General features: G+C 37.9%; 1 protein-coding gene across 15 annotated transcripts in view; it reads right to left on the reverse strand.

The window, feature by feature from the left end:
* CADPS2 (calcium dependent secretion activator 2) overlaps positions 1-14,172 on the reverse strand; it is a 560,752-nt gene that overhangs the window by 318,730 nt on the left and 227,850 nt on the right. For all 15 annotated transcript variants that reach the window (XM_048836201.2, XM_048836202.2, XM_048836197.2 and 12 more), the window contains one exon: positions 3,564-3,685. In XM_048836201.2, coding sequence (XP_048692158.1) covers positions 3,564-3,685 — 122 coding nt within the window. The remainder of the gene's footprint in view (positions 1-3,563; positions 3,686-14,172) is intronic.

The following is a 14,172-nucleotide window of genomic DNA, read 5'->3' on the forward strand; positions in this document are numbered from 1 at the left end:
CACTCAGAGGCTTGCTACGTGAAAGGGATAACCAGTACAAAAGTTTGAGAACCACTGATGTAGATCATTGTTGCTATCACTGAAATATAATTGCAACAAATCTTGTACAAAATATGTCATGTAAGGTGTCAATGGAAAAGTTATGGTTTGCTGAATACGATTATCCTATTTGTATGCATGTATCATTTTTGTGTCTGAAATTATGAATATTAACTATGTACCTGTATTTTAAATGTGTTTCTTCCTGTGGTAACACCCACAAGGTAGTTTACATCCAGTCTAGCCAGCACATTGTGAATGGACTATTCAAGGTGATGGCCCACCAGCGAACACAATGGACCATGGAAGAAGCTTATCCCCACTTGATGGACTTTCCTGTGGAGGTTCTAGCCAGAATATGGGTAATGGCCCTTGCTATGACTTATTGAAGCATGCAAGCGCATGTGACCAGCTCATGTGACATTGGACACCATCTTGTGCCTGTACTTGTCCACTGACTGTACTAAGAGCAGACCCACCACATGGCAGAAAGTATAAAAGGCCCTGGAAGCATCTCCATTTTACTTCTTTCCTGCTCTGATCTCTACACTAATGGGAGCATTCTAACCGAAGGAATGAGGATCTTCCAATCTTTTGGAAGCAACCAGAGACTTAATAAGCTAGCAGTTTATTCCATCACTGCTTCAAACCTGATCAAAGAACCCTGCAATTATTGAATGTATTTGATTCCTTTGATCATTTTAACTCTCACCTCTTTCTTTTCTCTTATAAGTAAACCTTTAGATATTAGATACTGTTTGGCAAAAAGGTTCTTTTCCCCAAGAATCAGGGAAACACAGACAATACTGAAGGGAGTTTACATTAATGTGATCTAGGAACCTTTTAGTTGGCACCCGCAAGTTTTCACAAGGGGATGTTTCAGCACAACACTTTGGTGCACACTGCTGTTTGCACTAGGGTGACCAGACGTCCCGATAAAATCTGGACTGTCCCGATATTTAGTTATTTGTCCCGCGTCCCTAGTGATGTATCGTCAGGATGCCATTTTTCCTGATATTTTGCTTCGGCGGCACTCTGGCTCTTTTGTCTTTTCTTTTTTTTTTTTGCTTGGGGCTGCAAAAAACCTAGAGCCGGCTCTGGTGAGGGCTTGTGGCTGCCCCCCCATGTGCCCTGATATTTTGTTCTTGTCATCTGGTCACCCTAGTTTGCACCCTCACAATCTGAACTATGTGGCAACAGTGTAGACAAGGCCTTTGTCTTTCACATCAGTTCCATTCTGTTACTAATGTGTTTGTTTTTTTAAACCTTTCCCAATTCCATTTTTGTGTACACAAGCCGATCTCATTCTTTTTTAACTTGTAATTGTGGAGACATGGGGCAAACTGTCAGCTACTGAATTAAAATGTTGGCTAAACTCTAAGCTACTTATTTGCTTTTACAATGTTTTTTATGTTCGCTCTTGCTGCTTTTTTTACTTTGTTGATATTAAAATACTGCCAACATGCGTGAAAAGACATTCTCCAGATCAATGGCCTCCAAGTCCAGGGAGAGAGCTTCCTCCTCCTCACATGCGGCTAAACATATAATTTGTTAATTTCATGCTTTGACTACCTGAACATCCTCCTCTATGGCCTCCTCTTAACTCCCTCTGTTACACTACAAAAATCTCTCTCTTTCTTAGGGTCTTTCTTTCCTTTTCATTGCACCACACCTGGGCAGCCCCAATGCAATATAAGTCCCCCTACTTACAATGAAGCAAGGTTCCTCAGATCATTCAGAGGATCACAAAAAACACAACAGCTTTAAGAGTTGTTTCTATTGATGATAACCCTGCAGTCACAATATCTGCAAATGCCTAGGGCTGTGCCCACATATATCTCCACAATCTCCTCTCTTCTTTTCGAAGATGTACCCCCATTCTATAGTACTGGACATCTCTCAATTCCTCATTCCCTGTCAGAGATTATTCCTCTGTTCACCTGATAACATTTGTCTGGAAGAATCTGGCCATCTGCCTCTCCACTACTCACTGACTTAGATGTTTCAGATATGCAGCCTGAAACCCTCTAGTTCTGATCTACCTACAAGTGTTCCCCACATCAGTGCTTGCTATTACCAGTGCTTTATCGCTCTCATTTTCTCCTGTCTTCATCCACTATGGCACTTCTTTAATGTAAAATTTCTAACTGTGAAACAGTTATGAAATTCAATTGCACTGCATTTTCCACCTTGTCCTACCCATGTACAGAACTGTAAAATTGGCCAGATGTATTACTTTGGATGGGGTGATGGTTTTGCCTTTTGCTGTCACTGAACCATCAGGTATTGGGCCACTATCAGAGGAAAGATGCTGGACTAGAAAGGCCATGGGCCTAAAACTGTATGGTAGGTTTCCTGCACAATGCAAGGAGAAAGTTCACTGACTTTTTATAGAAAAGAGACACGTGATCACAATTACATGCTTACAATTTGGCCTAACGGAATTTTATATCTGTGTTTTGAGTTGAACTGAAGCCACCTTCACATCTGAGTTTAAGTTGTCTTTTAGAAATATTAGTGAGAGCAATTGTGAAATTGTTTTTCACAAGACACACAAAGGTGCTGGTAAAACCCTCGCAATCTATCTGAAAACATATCTGCAAGAGATTCCAAATGACATTTTAACAGAGGAAAAAGCTTGTGAAGTCAATATGCAGCCAGAGGTCAACAAATCTACTAAAATTTTTTTTCCTCTATGGAACTCTGACTAGTTCAACTACAATGGTTCGATACTTTCCCCCTCTGAGTCCATTTCCTTCAAAAATTAAATGAAAGAAGTGAATCCTATCATTTAAAATAAAATAAGCTCAGCAGGTGAGTAAGCTTTGTGAGGATTGATTACTGAGTATTGATTTTCTACTGGTTGTGCAAGCTGAACTCCACAAGGCCGCCTTCATATTAACTTATCTCAGGCTAATTTATATAAAAAGGTTTGCATTGTCAGACAATACAGAAAAGAGCACAATGCTACAGCCTCCAATTGCTTTGTTCACACAGACTTAAAGCATATTTTTAATGATGTTTTTTAACAAGCATCTTTTCCTTTGCACAGTTTACAAGTGTTTTGTTTACCTGTTCTGTTATATTTAACTATTGTTTTGTACTGGAGAGACAAGGTGGGTGAGGTAGTATCTTTTACTGGATCAACTTCTGTTGGTGAGAGAGACAAGCTTTCAGGCTACACAGAGCTCTTCTTCAGGTCCTGTAGCTCAAAAGCTTGTTTCTCTCACCAACAGAAGTTGGTCCAATAAAATAAATTACCTCAGTCACCCTGTTTCTCTAATATCCTGAGACCAACATGGCTACAGCCACACTGCATAGTGTGTTATATGTTACATTTCCGCACTACATTGGACAAGAGTTCAACTGTTGTTCCAAGGAAAATCACTATAATGCTCAAATACTAAACCAACCAACTATTATAATGTCTCATTCTTTTTAAAAGTCTCTCCAAATCTTCTTGTAGAGTCTTCCACACTGTGAAGAAAATATATTTAATAAAAAACAATTTTAGAAGAGCTTACTGTGGCCTGGATGCTTCTGCCTGATCTGTCTGAAGTTTCTCTCCTCCTTCCACTTCCATTGTGCAGTAAACAATCCGATTGGGAGCTACTGACTTTAAACCTTGCACTTCCATTATAACAATCTAAGCAAGAAGAAAGGAACAAAAACAATTTATGTGTCAGACTTTAGAAAATATTAAACACCACAGATATTGTGGTATTAAACTGCCAAACACAGAAAAACAAATAATTAATTTGAGTCTCTATAAACAGACATGAATTTATATTTTCCCCTTATTATAATCTTTAAGTAATATATACTATAGCAATTAAGGAACAAAGAATGTAAAGTTATGCCTTGTGCTCTATTAATCTTCAGTAGGGTTCTATTTGGGTACCTGTTGAAATCTCTCATGTCAACCATAAACTAAACATTGATGTGAAGTACTTACATTTAAAATTAGTGTTTACATTGAGGTCTAAATGCTAGAACACATTACAATTTTTTAAGCAAATGCTGAAATAAGTGTTCATAAAAAAGATACTTTTCAGAGTTTTAAGGGCTGATCCAATGCACATAAAGTCAATCAATCTTTCCATTAACTTTAATGGGCATTACATCAGGCCTTTAATAAATAAGAGGTACAAATGATATGAAGAACATATGTCACACTATAAAAGTATTAGTAATTTGCTTGTTGTAAAATGGATAGATAGTTTCCAGAGGGTTGCTTAATTAATTCTGGTGTCAGAAGATATAACTAAAAATGGAGTTTTATCTTTTATGAAAATTTTATTTTAGTTGTTAATCATTATCCTTTGTCGTAAAAAAAAGTCTATATTCTTCAGTTTACTAGAAAGAGTATCTAACTGTTGCTGGAGAGGGTCAAAAATGTTATCATGTTGCAAACAGACAGCTAAATACTAGAGCTGTGTGGAGAACAGAAGTTCTGTTTTTCAAAGGATTTCAAATTGGAGTGAAAACAGAAAATTTTGAAATTCTGCAAAGGAAAATTATTTTAAAAAATTCACTTCATTTCAGGTCAGTTCAAATATTTTGTTTCAATTTTAACTTTTTAAACTTATAAATATAATATAAAATAAAACAAAATTCAGAACAGAAATCATTTCAAAACAAAAAACAGAAACATTTTGTTTGGAAAATGTTGAAACGCGATGTTTAGACATTGTCTAAACTTTTTTCCATTTTTCTTTCTAAGTGAAAAATTGGATAAATTGACCCAAAGTTTCTCCAGCAGTTCTACTAATATACCCACTTAAGAAACACTTTAAAGCTGTCTTGATTTAAAAAAACATGACATATTTGTTCATATTCACTTCTCTAAAATATAGATATGAACACCCTCTATGATATGCAGTTTCTTTAGATGGTGAAGAAGCAAGTTCTCATTGCTTCCAGAGTGGCACATAAGCATGATGATATCATCATACTAACGCACACAAATAGGAAGCCCTAGGATGTGTCCACAAACTCTTCCAATTTGTATAAACACTTCCATATGAAAATGAGTTGTAGAAAAACAAACAAGATGTATACAGAACTTTCAGTTTTAAGCATCAAAGATGTACCATAAAAGCAAAAAAAGTCATCTTTAAACTGAAAATGTCCCTGTAAAGCAACAAAACTCTAAATAATTGAGGTTATATTTTCCTCTCAAACCATATGTGCAGCTCCTCTTAATGCTAAATGACATTACATATTATAAACAAAATGCATACCCTTGATTTTTACTGTATTATGAACTGACATGCAAAATTCTAATCTAGTTGGAAAACTATGTTAGTGTAGTTATTTTTCAATATTAGTTAATCTTTACAGAAAGTACAGTAGTTGTCCCAATAATGAGAGACTCAGACCAATTATGGATACCAGACAATAACGCATTATGACGAGAGGAAAGATTTCTTGTGACTAAAGCACAAGACGGGGAGTCAAAGGACTTGGATTCTATTCACAGCCGCACCACATATTTCTCCTGTGGCTTTGAGCTTTTCTCTGTGCTCCAGTTTACCTCTTTACAGCTCTGTAACACAAAGATAATAGCCCAGATTTTCTGTTTGCTCAGGAAGAGGTCAGTGCAGCAGAAAAGAGAGAGACACACGTTTTCTTCATCTGTCCCCTCAGGCAACATGCTGGGTAATAGAAACTGCAGGGGGACTCTGGAACACATTGCAACAGCAGCGAGTCAGAGCCTTGCCCCCCTCACCCACTCGCAAGTTGAGGGAGGATCACTGGCAACAGCCCTGGAGTGGGATGCTGTTGCTTGGGATTGGAAGCCTGGAGAAGGCTGTGGGCCACGTGACAGCTGCTAAGATTTGCCTCCAGCAGGCTCCAGCTGTCTCACAAGGGCCAGGCACCACTGGCTACTACTGTGACAGGTCCCCTCTCTGCTCATGGGACAACTAAGAGCCTGGTGGCCTCAAGCTCTAGAGGCAGGGCAGTGGAGGGGGATAATGACTCCTTTGCAGACCTGTGTCAGAAAATTTTGAGATCCCATATGAGCAGAGAGGTTGCATGTGTGGGCAGAAAAACGTGAAATCTATTAAAGGACAAGGAAATAATTCAAGGGAAAATACAGTTGGAGGTTGCAGCTAAACAAGTGGCTGGACCTTTTTGAGTTACCAACGCCAGACCTATGACCATCCCCACATAGATGTGGTCCCTAAAAAAGCTGAAGGAGAGTGTAGGATTATTCACCATTTATTTTACCCACAGGTGATATGGTGCTTTTGTCTTTCATCACTTTTAAACCCCTTAGCACCTGTGGACGAACATCTTTCACAAAACAATATTTCTATATCTCACCTCTCAGTCCTCATCCTCAGAGGAAACCTGCACAATGCCTTCAAAAGGCAAACCTGGGAGCTTAAATTCATAACTTTGCTAGACTGTAAAAATCATGGTCTTAATAAAGACACTGGATTTATGGCTCATTATAACACTCTGTACCCCACTAACCACACCCACCCTTTCTTGTCCGATGACTGCAGATGTGTTAATGGGCCACTTCACATTGAACAGTTTCTTACAATACGGGTTGACTACTTATGCTAAACAATCTGTTCCACCTTGTATTTAGCTGTGACACTCTGACTACCTTTCCCAGACCTAAGAAGAGCTCTGTGTAGCCTAAAAGCTTGTTTCTTTCACCAGTAGACATTGGTCCAACAAAAAAGACATTGCCTCACACATCTTGTCTCTGTAACATCTGTACTTCGGCTTTTTTTATTTCTATTCACTTACAAAAACCCACCTTTAAAGATAAGGATGTGGGGGGAAAGTGCAAGGGATCTCATAGCTAATGGTAAAATGTACCATAAAGCCTCCAACACCATGACACAACATCGTGCATTGTGAAATGGATAAAGCTAAGATGTCACCCCAATGTGGGGTGACAGGTACTGGGCTACTCGAAGCATTTTTTTAACTGAAAAGTACCACCAATATCTACAGAGCTTTGTAAAGAACAACAATTACATCATAACTTTATGAATGACTATCCTTGTCATTTGTGATCTCCATGCTCAGTAAATTATTTCATCATCTCTAGTTGAGGCACTGAAACATTATGATACCTAATAATACCTATGCTTCCTTTTCTCATGCCAAATGAATAGCTCTGTTGAATGTAACTCTTATGATGACTCATTTCTATGTTGATGTGTTTTTGTTTTCTTCTTCAGTTTCCATTTTAATTAGAAGGTACTTTTGTCTCGGATATTAATTCTGGATGCTTGGAACAGAAAACTAAAGGGTCAAGACAATTCCAGGTGAAAGGAAATCATCATATTCTCATTAGGTGATAAACAGCTTTCTAGGTGCTATTTGTTTGTATTGTATTCCTTTCCTATACCTGTTTAGTAGCTGAAACAGACAAGATATTAAAAAGGCATCCTCTGCCACTATTTCTATCATTTTTGTTTCAAGCTGTTGTAAAAAGGTCCTCTTATAACAATTCCAACTTGTGAAACAGTCACTCTGTTTCATAAAACGATGATACCATCTGCATAGAAAATGTCTATACAATGAAAAATTGCCTGCTTACAAATACTAAACTCTGGAATGAAACATTATTATAATCCAAGTCAGAAATGAATGCTTGACTGAACAGTGATTTTAATACAGTCAACCCAGATTGCTTATGATGCTCAGTTGCAGTAACTTTGAATAGATGTATGAATAGTCTCAGAGGTTTCCTAAACTGTACAGTACATTTGCCTCGATGATTAATGTAGGCCATTTAACATACACACACACACACCCCTCCTGCTCTTAGTGTTTATTTTTGAAGGGCAGAAAGAGTGTGGAAAGCATCCAGTCTCTTAGAAAGCAGAAAAATGTCTGTTAACATGGGAAGTGGTCGGTATTTCAGTGACACGACCCAAAGAAAAACAACAACGGTATTTCAGAATTACACTGTTTACCTGCTATTGTGATGTGGAATAACTAAGATTACTGTCCACGAAAGAGATGAAAGGGGAAGTACTCATTCTACTTTTTGTTTGTTTCCTTTGTGAATCTGATAGCATTTTGTGTGTAGCCTATTGCACTATAGTGACTTTTAATCGTGTGGGTCTTTCAAACAGACACAGAGAAGGCACAAAAATTTTAAAAGTAGGAAAATGTGGCTGTAAAATGATAGGAACTGGCAGTATGATGAAAGGGTAGATCTAAGTACCTGAAACGACTTTTAGCTTTTTTAAAATGGATTCCATTTCAAAGGTGACAGTGTCTCTTTAAGGAAATCATTGTACTTAAAGTTGCTAGCTATTTACATTTTATCCTGTGGGAATATCTCATTGTGATGACCAAAAAAAAATCTGGAATCTTAACTGTGCAGAGAGCAAAGTTTGCATTAACCTACATATAACATTTTGGCTACATTCCTTTATTATTTCCCCATTGCTTAGCCTCAGTTTGTACCCCTTTATCATTTTCAGTTGTGATCCCTTCTCATTTCTATCCTTGTAGACAGTGCTAGTTCCCAATATCTTCCACTCTGTTGAAATCAAGATATAGAGCCAGTTTATTACCTGCTTCCTAGATTTATTCTTTAAATAGCATTAATAGATTCCCTATGTTCTTTTTGTCTTTCATAATTCTCAAATAGCTGTTCAGACAAAGATTCCCTAATTTAACCACTTCCTGCAGAAGTATGGACTGGATATTTTAAGGTCCTCAACTTGCCAGCATTCAGATGTTATTAACTGCATACAGCAGTACTAGCAAAATCCTGCTTTTTCTTCAGGGATACCACTTCATACTTTAGAGAGTGGATCAGTTTTTGTCCATCTCCTGCGTCGTGTATACAGAGGAATAAGTTCACTATGCTTCAGTTAAAAAAATCTATGATGTCAGCTTCAACTTAGTTTCTTTCCCCCCCGCCCCCTTTTTTTTTCTTTGAGATTTAGCTTTAAGTGAATAGGATGTGCGTGAATCGATCTCAGGCAAGAATCTGGCTTTCAGATTTTTAACACAGCATTTAAAATATAAGTCTCCCATGCTGAAAAAATGCTACCCCCATGCAATAACACTTCAGAAAAGTAATCTGCTTTTTGACTTGTCAAAAATGAACTGTAGCCTCTTGACTGGTAGAGAGCCTGTCAGTGACAGAAAAGGCTACAAGAGCTTTGTAAATTCACTAAAACAAGCTGGATAAAACAAGCTGTGCCACCGGACTCCTCATTGTTTAAGATGGGTAAGTTTCTAGTGGAAAAAACTATATTCATTCCACATACAACATTTACAAGAAAATTTGATTTCTTCTTTTTCATCTCATCCGTGGGCATCTTTTAGATGTATTAGTAGTTGTGATTCTGCTGATCTCAATATATTTCCTCATGGTGTAAAATTTGTGTCCATCTCTAGAAATCTAAAGAAAGTTGCAGAAAGCCTTTTTTTGACATTCCCATTAAACTCTCAACATCTACTCGGTAAAAATCAATCTCTTTTTATAAAATAGGACATTTTCTGTGTATGCCAAGCATTGTAGGAGCTACACAACCAACATTTGCTATGGAGACTTATGGCACTATTTTCAGGCTTTGCATTCACTCTCTTAAGTGGGTTTGGTGAAAACAAGGGAGGTATGTATTGTTTTATATAATGGCTCGTTCATTTTATGTACTTTACCACTAACACAACCACTCATGTACCTGTCTAGCTGATGAACTGCTGCTGTTTTGATGCATGGAATGAAGGACTATTATTCTTTAAAAAAAAATTGTTAGCCTTTTACATATGAATATTGCATGTTGAGGGGAAGCCCTACTCTTTTTGTTCTTTTCCAAGTAATTAAGGATTTAAATTGCTCTTAAAAATTCTGCCATTACAAGAATGCTAGACATGTTTTTGCATTGTGCATGGATCAATCAGAATCTTCCTATCATTTTGCATCTTATTAAAAATAAATCCAATGGAAGAAACTTGAGAGGTTAACTCCTGCATTAAACAATCTCAAATAAATTATTACTATCAGTTCAGGTACAGTATCGATGTGATCAGTGTGCATTTGCATTTTACTTTATGGCTCAGTAATGGCAAAGAAAATGGTCATAGCATTTTTCCTTAATTGTGACAGTTCTGAATTAGCATATTAAAGTCTTTAAAAAATTGAGAGAAAACTGTTACTAGTGTCCACTAATCACTGTGCTCTGAAGTCTAGTCTACTGACTTCAGAATTGACAGTTTAGGTGGTACACAGTACAGAAGACAATATCATTTAAAACATTTAGTCAGTGTAGATTGACGCATTTCTTCAAAAGTTCACTTCTAACCATAAGTTACTAATGTCATCAAGCCATGTCAAGTATATGCAATAGGTACAGCAGAGAACTGTTGAAGATTTTAGTTTAGGATTTGGAAGCACTGTAACTGTTGACTTCTAGAAGCCACAGTAATAAATAGGAACAATTACAGACATGGAATTATTGGTAAAGGGTAGGGATGGTCAAAAAATTTCAAAGGAAATATTTCCCCAAAACAGGGTTTCATCAAAACCAAAATTTTTTTTGCTGGTACAGATCAAATTTGTTGAAATTTTCCATGAAGAATATAAATGTGCTTCAGTTGTAAAAGTAGACCTGACCTGAAATGAGAAATATTTAGTTTCAGAATTTCTCCCTCTGCCTGAGCCACTACAATGCATCATGGGAATAGTAGTGCCATGTCCCTCCTGTTTTCATTCTCCATACAGTCCCAGTCTCCTGGCCAGACTTCACCTCCCAGGAAGCACTGCAGGCTCTCACTGTGGTTGAGCAGCTGCAGTGCTTCACAGGAATTGTTGATTCTGAAACAAACGGAGAGGAAAGAGGAAACTTCAGCTCCCTCAGGGCACCACAGTTGCTCATGCACAGGGAGAGAGATAGCATCAAAAGGGGAAGGGAAAACATTTACCTTCAATCAAAAATGTCAAAATGAATCATTTCAACATTCCCAAATGCAAATTTCTTATTCTGCAAAAAGTTTTGATATTTTGACTTTGCTTCCTGAATTAAGATAAAATCCAAACTGCAATTTCCCACAGGGCAGAAGTTCTGTTTTTCAATCAGCTCTGATAAAGAGCAGTTCCTTAAAGAAGCACAGTCTGTCCCAGTTCACAGACCCAAAATTTAAACCTACCTAAAAATACAGGCTAACGTTTTCAAATACCTAAAAAAATCACATTTTCAAAGGTGCTGAGCACCTACAACTCCAATTTTCATCACATCTCTGAAAACCATTTAGGAACTGAATTTGAAATACCTATGTTTGAACATTTTACACATTTCATGTTCTGTGAAAAAGCGTGAGTCTTCCTAAATGAAGGGTATACATAACGCAAATAAAATCCCAGCTACTTACTTAAATAGCCAATTAGCAATGAATCCAAGATGCTCGGAATGTTTGTGATTACAGGCATACATATATGACTTGGGAAATATTTTTAGCCCAAGCAGCCAAATTATAAACAACTGAAAAGAAGGGGCTGTAATGGGAAGTATTAGGCAACTTTAATATAAGGATCACTTACCAGCTCCCCCAATAACAACACTGAAAGCTTTTTATTTAAAGACACATTGCTTAGAAAAGAACAATTGTTTAAGAAGTATATGCATACTTCTAAGTTTATTTTAAGCTACTTAAAAAAATTCAAACAATAATACATTCCAAGTTGCACTTTCGTCTATCCAGGTACCTATTCTCAAATGAGCTGAATGCGCTCTAAATGCAGCACATGTAAAGATGTCAAATACAAACTTTGGTCCCTCTTTTTACTCATACTACTGTCACAAGGAGAGGCTAGTATTTCCTGGTATAGGATTTGCATTAATAGCCATAAGCCCTGATCCTGAAATCTTACGTCCTCGTGCTCGCCTACTGCAGTATTTTGGACTCAATGTGGGTGCAAGAATGCGCCCATATGGAACAGATTGCAGGATCAAGACCTTCAGTTCTTCCTGAGTATTCTCAAAAAGATTCCTGGATTTTCCTCAAGAAAACAGCTAATTTCAAAAACTGTCTTCCCTGCTGATATTAATAATGAGCATGGAAGATGTAAATTGTACATTTATTTATATTACTGCTGAGTAAAATGGATACTTTGTTTGTGAACTTCTACAGCTTTGAGTCCATGGCAGATGATAGACTATGTATTAATAGTTGCAGAGTTAAGGCAAAAATAATTAAATTAAGGAAAAAAGAAAGAAAAAACAAAAGCAGACTTCTGATTTGCCTCTTCCTAGTTTTCCCCAGGGAAATCACACTAAAATAAATATGATAATACTTTCCCACACGATAAGACCTTTAATCTCTGGAGAAGCTATGCAGGTGAGCTGAAACAATGGAGGATAGGAAGTGAAAGCCAAAATGGACTGACAGATTAAAAAGAATTCCAGAGTTGATCAGATAACCTTCACTTTCATTCCTAATTATAGTCAACAGTATTCCTGTGTATTTAACAAATTAGCATGAAATTTATTCAAGGTTGCCAGTCACAAGGAGAGAGAGTGTAACATTTTGTAACTTTTACATTAAAATGTTCCCAATTAATATTACGTTGTTAAAGATAAGAGTGAAATAACCCAACTTATTTTTCAGACTCACACCTCTAGGTTGGGTCCAGAAAATTTATTTAGTAGAGGACCACAAGGCAATACTTTCAATGATGCAATCAAACTTTATTTTTAAAAATGATTAGTTAAACGAACAGGCATTCAGTTACTACTTACACAAATGCTATTATAATACAGTAGAACCTCAGTGACGGAGGTTGTTCATAACTCTGAAACGTTCATAACTCTGAACAAGACGTTATGGGATGCTCCTCAGGGCAGACTGCTTGGAAGGGGGGGGCTCACAGCTGTGCCTGCAAACTTTAGCATCTTCATCTTCTACCTGTAAGTGGCTGCCCGGCGACTGGGGGCGGGAACAGGCAGCTGGGTCTAGCCCTGGCTGCAAGGTGATAAGTGAGGAAGTGGGGCCCTTTAAAACTGAGCTGCTCCTCCAGGGCACAGCATGCAGGCAGGGGCTTGGGCTCCAGCATCAAACACTCCAGGCCAGGTTCCAGCAGGAGCTTGGGAAGTTTCTTTCCCGGCTCTTACTGAGCATGCAAACTTGTCCCCTTCCCTCCAGGGGTGGAGGGGAGGGAACTGTGCCCGTGGCTTAGGAAAGCAGAGCAGACCCCAGTGCTGCTCCTGCTCTCCAGGCTCAGGGGTTCACAGCTGTGCCTGTGAAACTAAGTCAGCATCTTCACCTCCTACCTGTGAGTGGCTGTGCTCCCCACCCCATGTGTGGCGAGTAGGCGGTGGAGGAAGTGACAGGCAGCCCTAATGTGCCTACCTTTAAGATGCAGCACAGGCACAATACAGTATTCACTTTTTTTTTTTTTTTTTTTGGGGGGGGGGGGGGGGCTCTGCTGCTGCCTGATTGCTTACTTCCAGTTCCACATGGTGTCCGATTGACCAGTGAGTCCGTAACTCTAGTGTTCGCATCTTTGAGGTTCCACTGTACTCACACTCAATGACAAAATGGTATATCAATGCGGGGATCAGTCCACTGATAACAGAGGAAGTACAGCCATATAACACTAGTTATAACACTAATGGCACCCTTTGGATGTTAAGAGGCACTGTCTCACAATTTAGCAAAACTACACCTTCTATGCTCCATTATAATCCTAATTAACATTAAGTTGGCCTCGATAATGATGATATTTCCTCCACCTTCTTATTGTCTTTTCACACTACTTAAATTAACATCTGCACCAATGTCCCCCCATACTATCAATATAGCTGGTATTTTAGTAAAACATATACAATTTTAAAAAACATCCATTGAACACTGTGCTCAAACCAGTTATAACCAAACATAATGGTAACATAACCCTACATCATGTCATTGCTGATTCGTACTTTCCCATAACTTATCTCCAAGTTATCTTTGACTTTCTTCACACTAGCAACTTCAGTTTCTCATACTCCTCTACATTTGGGCTAATTTAAGCCCCAAAGCGAATGTTTACTTATTTCTTAACCAAAGCCATCCTTTAGGCTACAGCTCACCTGACAACATAGTGATCCTGAGTCCTATTCTTAGTTTAAAGGGGAAAATGTACATGTGTTTGCACAT

Source organism: Caretta caretta, chromosome 1 (genome assembly GCF_965140235.1).
Source record: "Caretta caretta isolate rCarCar2 chromosome 1, rCarCar1.hap1, whole genome shotgun sequence".
Classification (NCBI taxonomy): domain Eukaryota; kingdom Metazoa; phylum Chordata; order Testudines; family Cheloniidae; genus Caretta; species Caretta caretta.